The sequence below is a fragment of the Sinocyclocheilus anshuiensis genome, unplaced genomic scaffold (genome assembly GCF_001515605.1).
Source record: "Sinocyclocheilus anshuiensis isolate Anshui unplaced genomic scaffold, SAMN03320099.WGS_v1.1 scaffold493, whole genome shotgun sequence".
Taxonomy (NCBI): domain Eukaryota; kingdom Metazoa; phylum Chordata; class Actinopteri; order Cypriniformes; family Cyprinidae; genus Sinocyclocheilus; species Sinocyclocheilus anshuiensis.
This window is the reverse complement of record NW_015537963.1, coordinates 404,590-412,068: the sequence shown is the minus strand read 5'-3', so window position 1 is coordinate 412,068 and position 7,479 is coordinate 404,590. Positions and strand designations below refer to the sequence as shown.

Below are 7,479 nucleotides of genomic sequence, written 5' to 3'. Positions count from 1 at the left end.
GTATCCTTTCCCTACGGTCTTCAGTACGTGCAGTAAGAAGGATCTTGCGGCGAGTATGGAGAAAGGTGTGGGCATGTGTTTGTTCAACATGCCGGAGGTGAAGGTGCTCTACGGAGGCCAGAAATGTGGAAACGGATATGTCGAGGAGGGAGAGCAGTGCGATTGCGGAGATGTGGAGGTACGTCGGAGCTCGTGTGTGTATGTTTTGTTTTCGAAAACGTATTTCATCCAGACATTTACATGTTTCCCTTAAAGGGGTCATATGATGCGATTTCAAGTTTTCCTTTTTTTTCGGGCTTGAACTGATGGTAAAACTAATGACATTATTAACTGTCTTGACTTTTTACTTTGAAAGCTGAAGCTGCGATTATGGTAAGGGGCGTTACATTTCCGACGCGTGCTTGTGGTGTTCGGCCAATCACAATGCACTGGTTCAGCTGGCCAATCAGAGCAGACTGCGCTTGTCAAAGGAGGGGGCTTTGTTGAAAACGACGAGTTTGAGAGAGGCAGGGCATAGAGGACTGATTTAAACAAAAAATTATGTGTTTTTTGAACATTAAAGCATGTCAACATATTCTGTTACACCAAATACACAAAATAATGATGTTTAAAATAGCATCATATGACCCCTTTAAGCGCCACATATGTGCCACAATTTTCTCACTCTCCAGTGAGTCGTGCATCATTAGCAATCGCTCCTCCAAATCTGAAATAAACAGTGTTTTCTGTGACCATGCTGTGAGAAGAAGCACGAGAATAAGATGCATCTGTCACGCTGGACCAGGAGATTTTGCGAGGGCCGCAGAGAAAAGCTTTTGTCTGTGTCTGAGCACTTCAGGTGTTTCCTGAGGGTTTAAATCTGTTCATTGATGTCTTTGTTGAAATGTTGCTGGCAGTGCAGAATGCATAGCAAAAATGTACAATGTTTGTGTCTGTGCATCCGTCAACAATGCTCATGTTCAATTTATGAATTTCCACAGAGCCAGCAGTCAGAGAAAAACATCTGGGAAATTATTTAGACACGATTCTTACTCATATGCAAATGTACTTGAGTCACATCTCAATTAGAAAAAAGAAACGTATTTAGGAAGTCTCTTCTGCTCACCAAGGCTGCATATATTTGATCAAAAATACAGTAAAAACTGTAAAAATGTGAAATATTATTGCAATTGAAAATGATTGTTTTCCATTTGAATAAATTCTAAAATGTAATTTATTTCTGTGATCAAAGCTGAATTTTCAGCATCATTACTGCAGTGTCACATGATCCTTCAGAAATCATTCTAATATGCTGATTTGCTGCTCAAGAAACATTTCTGCTATTATCAATGTTAAAAACCGTTATATGAATATGTGCCTCTGTAGGAGTGTCTGAATCCCTGCTGTAATGCCAGTACATGCACACTGAAGGACGAAGCCGTATGTGCGCATGGACAGTGTTGTGAAGACTGTCAGGTAACTTTTGACGTTCATCAAAATTTACTTTATTTGTTGCTGTCTTTTATATCTTTTATATTTCATGTACTTAAAATAAAATTGTGCAGCAAAATAAATGTTATGCATTTAATTATGCACTTTATACATTTATTTAGAAATATTTATTAAATGTCAAGTTATTGTACAATAAAATGTTACTTAATACAATGTCAAATATGATAAAATATTAAATAAAATGTTACCATATTATATTCATACGAAATATTTACTTAAGTTAATATTTTCTTAAGTCACTGTTCTCATTGTGCTTTATTTGTCAATGCATCTTTTTCACATTTGTATGTTTTTGATTTTAAAAATAATAATGTCAACAAAAGTAGGCTATTAAACTACCTAAATAACCAAACAAATATTGCATATTACTCTAAAACAATCACATTTATTTATTCTTTAAAATAGCATGCACTGATAAATCAATTGTAATAAAACCAGGAACATTAATAAATTAAGATAAACGTAAACTGTTATTTTGTATTGGCTGAAAGAACTTCATTAAGTAATTGTCATGTGTTTGTTGTGTAGTTGAAGCCTGCAGGGACTCAGTGCCGTGAGTCCAGTAACTCCTGTGATCTGCCGGAGTTTTGCACAGGTGCCGATCCTCACTGTCCCGCTAATGTCTACCTGCACGACGGACACACCTGTCAGGCTGTGGATGGACACTGTTACAACGGCATCTGCCAGACACACGAGCAGCAGTGCATCACACTGTGGGGACAGGGTGAGTACAGCGCCACCCGCAGGCTTGGAGGAACCGCTACTGCAGCCATCTGTACTTCATCTGCGTGTTCAGTATATGTGAAGAACCTTGTGTGTGTTTAACAGGTGCAAAACCAGCTCCAGGAATCTGTTTCGAAAGAGTCAACTCGGCGGGAGATCCGTATGGAAACTGTGGAAAAGATGCAAAGGGCTCATTTGCCAAATGTGAAGCACGGTAAGAGAAAATTCTTAACTTAGATTTTTGATGCAGCATTGCATCAATGGCAAACACAATTATATAGAAATAAATAAATTAAATGTTTTTTTTGTTTGTTTTATAGGGCAGCTTTTCACATTTGTATTGGGCCATTATAAATTCAAACAATTTATTCACAATTATTATTTTTGTTGGGCAAACCAATGGTTTCATTTTTTATTTTTTTTGTATGGTACACAGGGCTGCACGATTATGATAAAAATCATAACTGTCGATTATTGCCTTGAAATTGTAATTGCGATTATCACAATTTACATTGAATGATGTTTATTCCATTGTTTGATGCAACTGCATGCCGTATTTTTATATGAAAATAAACAAGCTGAAAACACTCTAACTGAAAAACCTTTAGTGCTTTTCTATAGTATTAAGCCTCAAATGTCAACTATACATCGGATTGGTTTCTTCTTTAAATTATAAAAAAAGTCAAACATATAAATGGTATTATAGTGTTATACTAAAACTAAAGTTAAAACAATGGAAAAACCCTATATGTGCCTCTGTAGGAGTGTCTGAATCCCTGCTGTAATGCCAGTACATGCACACTGAAGGACGAAGCCGTATGTGCGCATGGACAGTGTTGTGAAGACTGTCAGGTAACTTTTGACGTTCATCAAAATTTACTTTATTTGTTGCTGTCTTTTATATCTTTTATATTTCATGTACTTAAAATAAAATTGTGCAGCAAAATAAATGTTATGCATTTAATTATGCACTTTATACATTTATTTAGAAATATTTATTAAATGTCAAGTTATTGTACAATAAAATGTTACTTAATACAATGTCAAATATGATAAAATATTAAATAAAATGTTACCATATTATATTCATACGAAATATTTACTTAAGTTAATATTTTCTTAAGTCACTGTTCTCATTGTGCTTTATTTGTCAATGCATCTTTTTCACATTTGTATGTTTTTGATTTTAAAAATAATAATGTCAACAAAAGTAGCTATTAAACTACCTAAATAACCAAACAAATATTGCATATTACTCTAAAACAATCACATTTATTTATTCTTTAAAATAGCATGCACTGATAAATCAATTGTAATAAAACCAGGAACATTAATAAATTAAGATAAACGTAAACTGTTATTTTGTATTGGCTGAAAGAACTTCATTAAGTAATTGTCATGTGTTTGTTGTGTAGTTGAAGCCTGCAGGGACTCAGTGCCGTGAGTCCAGTAACTCCTGTGATCTGCCGGAGTTTTGCACAGGTGCCGATCCTCACTGTCCCGCTAATGTCTACCTGCACGACGGACACACCTGTCAGGCTGTGGATGGACACTGTTACAACGGCATCTGCCAGACACACGAGCAGCAGTGCATCACACTGTGGGGACAGGGTGAGTACAGCGCCACCCGCAGGCTTGGAGGAACCGCTACTGCAGCCATCTGTACTTCATCTGTGTGTTCAATATATGTGAAGAACCTTGTGTGTGTTTAACAGGTGCAAAACCAGCTCCAGGAATCTGTTTCGAAAGAGTCAACTCGGCGGGAGATCCGTATGGAAACTGTGGAAAAGATGCAAAGGGCTCATTTGCCAAATGTGAAGCACGGTAAGAGAAAATTCTTAACTTAGATTTTTGATGCAGCATTGCATCAATGGCAAACACAATTATATAGAAATAAATAAATTAAATGTTTTTTTTGTTTGTTTTATAGGGCAGCTTTTCACATTTGTATTGGGCCATTATAAATTCAAACAATTTATTCACAATTATTATTTTTGTTGGGCAAACCAATGGTTTCATTTTTTATTTTTTTTGTATGGTACACAGGGCTGCACGATTATGATAAAAATCATAACTGTCGATTATTGCCTTGAAATTGTAATTGCGATTATCACAATTTACATTGAATGATGTTTATTCCATTGTTTGATGCAACTGCATGCCGTATTTTTATATGAAAATAAACAAGCTGAAAACACTCTAACTGAAAAACCTTTAGTGCTTTTCTATAGTATTAAGCCTCAAATGTCAACTATACATCGGATTGGTTTCTTCTTTAAATTATAAAAAAAGTCAAACATATAAATGGTATTATAGTGTTATACTAAAACTAAAGTTAAAACAATGGAAAAACCCTTAAGATAACATGTAGAAAGAAAAAAAAAAAGCTTCTTAACCACACAGAATAACATAAGTGGACTTTGAACGATTAATTGCCGCTTTGAACGATTACGCAATTGTGGCATCCATAATTGTAATCGCGATTAGAAATTAGATTAATTGTGCAGCCCTAATGGTACGTTTTATATATTTTTTTTATTATTATTGTTTTATAATTCTTTGGATTTAGCTCCATTGTAGAAATATTAAGAAATATTAATTGCCGTGAAGAGTGTGACAACTAGCTTTCTTTCATATAGTGGGGTGTGGAGGTGGCATCATCAGGTGCATGTTTTTATATTCCAGCAGATGATTGTTGATTTGCTGCAAAATAAATGATTGTTTATTACAGATTTTTGGAAAAATTTTGCTTTTAGTGAGTGCACTTGAGGACGACAGAAAATCAAAAGTGCCTTCTGAGGTCTTCTAAGGTGTGTTTATTTAGGTCTTTGAGTGTTTTTCTTTTAAAATTACATTTTAGATTTCAATTAAATTTTAAATGAATTTCTCTCATCAGTTTCTTCCCATCCTGTTCTTTATTGACTGACTGTCTCACACACACACACACACACACACAGAGAGAGAGAGAGAGAGAGAGAGAGAGAGAGAGAGAGAGAGAGAGAGAGAGAGAGAGAGAGAGAGAGAGAGAGAGAGAGAGAGAGAGAGAGAGAGAGAGAGAGAGAGCACTCTCTCTCACACACACACACACACACACAGAGAGAGAGAGAGAGAGAGAGAGAGAGGGAGAGACGAATCCGCTGCAAACAGCCAGACAAATAACAACACAAGTCTTTAAAAGAAAGAGAACAGAAGCCTATTGAAAATGTCAGAGTAATTTGCATATGCAGGTAACACCTGTCATATATTTAGTTTTAATTGAGCTCAGATTGGCTGCTTTATTAAGTGCTTCACGGATCATATCCTTGATATAGTAATTACTTGAATGATTGAAGTGGACAGATGGAGAGAGAAACGGTTTCGGCCGCTAATGACTCTTTATTTTGGCCAAAGGGACTCGAGCCACGTTCTGTCTGTCTGTCTCTTTCTTTCTTTTTTGGATGCAACTGCGTGAGAAACTGCCCTGTGAATGCAGTAATTGGTCTTTGGTGGAGAGGATGCCTCATTATTTCTCTGTGTTTTGGCTGCATTGGAATCAAAGATGTATGTCCCATTACCACGATCCTCGGCAGAGGAAACACACTTCAGCGCTGTGAAAACACTGCAGATGTGTCAGTCTGGGAAACTCTCTGATTCATAACATGGGATCTGTTAGCGCCTGGAAACGTTGAGCTAAATTTTAGATAAGTTCACAACCCCAAAATAAGTTACAGGTCTGTTTGGACAGCAGGGAAAAAACAAGGCTAAATGTAAAAAATGCAAAGCATATATATATATATATATATTATTTTTTATATTAGTATCTATAGTATCATATATATATATATAATTTTTTGCTTATGTTATCTTGTAATATATTTAATCTTTTTTATTAATTAATTAAAATAAAAAAATTGCCATTTAAATTGTTTGCTCCTGTTGTTTTCCAGAGATGCTAAATGTGGGAAGATCCAGTGTCAGGGCGGAGCCAATCGGCCAGTGATTGGCACCAATGCCGTCTCCATAGAAACCAATATCCCGCTCCAGAAAGGAGGCCGTATCCTCTGCCGCGGGACTCATGTGTACCTGGGAGACGACATGCCGGATCCGGGCCTCGTGCTCACTGGCACCAAGTGTGGAGAAAACATGGTAAAGAGAGTAAATAAAGAGAAGATTACCACCGCTTATTAAATGTAACTCTTACTTGTTCAGATTACGTTCATGTAGATCCACAACATCAGGGCTGCAGAATGTGTTAAATTGTGTTGCTATGTGGTTTCTAGGGTATTCTGAATGAAACTAGAGCTTATGTGTGGATTATATTTAACTGATGCTTTTTTGTTAACTATATAGTCACTTTAGTCTTCCTTTGGGATGTTCTCAAAGCTAAAAATGATTCATAAATAAAGTATATTATTATTATTACTCTTATTGTTATCTTAATGGATAGCTATAGGTTTGTCTGTCTTTTCTAATAATTATTATAAATATTTATTTGAACATTATTTATTTGCTCCCTAGAATTGATTTTCAGGAGCATTTTTACCTTTGGATTTTTTCATACATTTTAAATAAATAAATAACATTTACTCTATATATACATTTATAGGCAAATTTTTTAGCTCAAAGACTGGCATATTATTTACTAACTACAGGTATTCTAGTTAAATGTGCTGAAATTGTGCCAAACATCACATTTCTATGTAAATTAGGCTCATTATAGGTTTACTAAATTCATATTTATATGTAAAACTCAGCATTATTTTCCTGATATGCCTAGAATGCTGTATTATGAAACATGTCAAACGTCACAAATGTCATCGAGTTTACACTGTTGGCATTTTGCCTCAATCCATAGTTTATTTCTGGCCCTGATCTGATATTATAATTAATTTATATATCAAAATCAATAGAAGTCGTTGGTGCCATGCAAAAGCAAAATGCAATAACTGCATGTTTAGTCAGAATTGAGTCGTGAATGAAATCAGGCTTGTTAACTAAGGAAAGAATGGCCTCATTGGTCACATCCTGACATAATTGGAAATAACCCTGACATCATAGTATTAATAAAATGAAGTTATAAAGCAGTAAATGTGTGTGACACTGAATTGCATGTGACACATTCACAGTATGAGACACTTTTCCACCCTGTTTAGATGGATCATGTCAGTATGTTTGGGTGGAGTTGAGCTGTCAATCATCACTGACTGACAGAACTAAATAACGTCTCTCTCTCTGTGTGTGTGTGTGTGTGTGTGTGTGTGTGTGTGTGTGTGTGTGTGTGTGTGT

At 35.5% G+C, this 7,479-nt stretch overlaps 1 protein-coding gene across 1 annotated transcript in view; it reads left to right on the top strand.

The window, feature by feature from the left end:
* adam12a (ADAM metallopeptidase domain 12a) overlaps positions 1–7,479 on the top strand; it is a 107,534-nt gene that overhangs the window by 85,089 nt on the left and 14,966 nt on the right. Inside the window, exons 12-16 of the mRNA XM_016459530.1 lie at positions 1–178; positions 1,366–1,455; positions 2,020–2,215; positions 2,320–2,428; positions 6,141–6,339. Coding sequence (XP_016315016.1) covers positions 1–178; positions 1,366–1,455; positions 2,020–2,215; positions 2,320–2,428; positions 6,141–6,339 — 772 coding nt within the window. The remainder of the gene's footprint in view (positions 179–1,365; positions 1,456–2,019; positions 2,216–2,319; positions 2,429–6,140; positions 6,340–7,479) is intronic.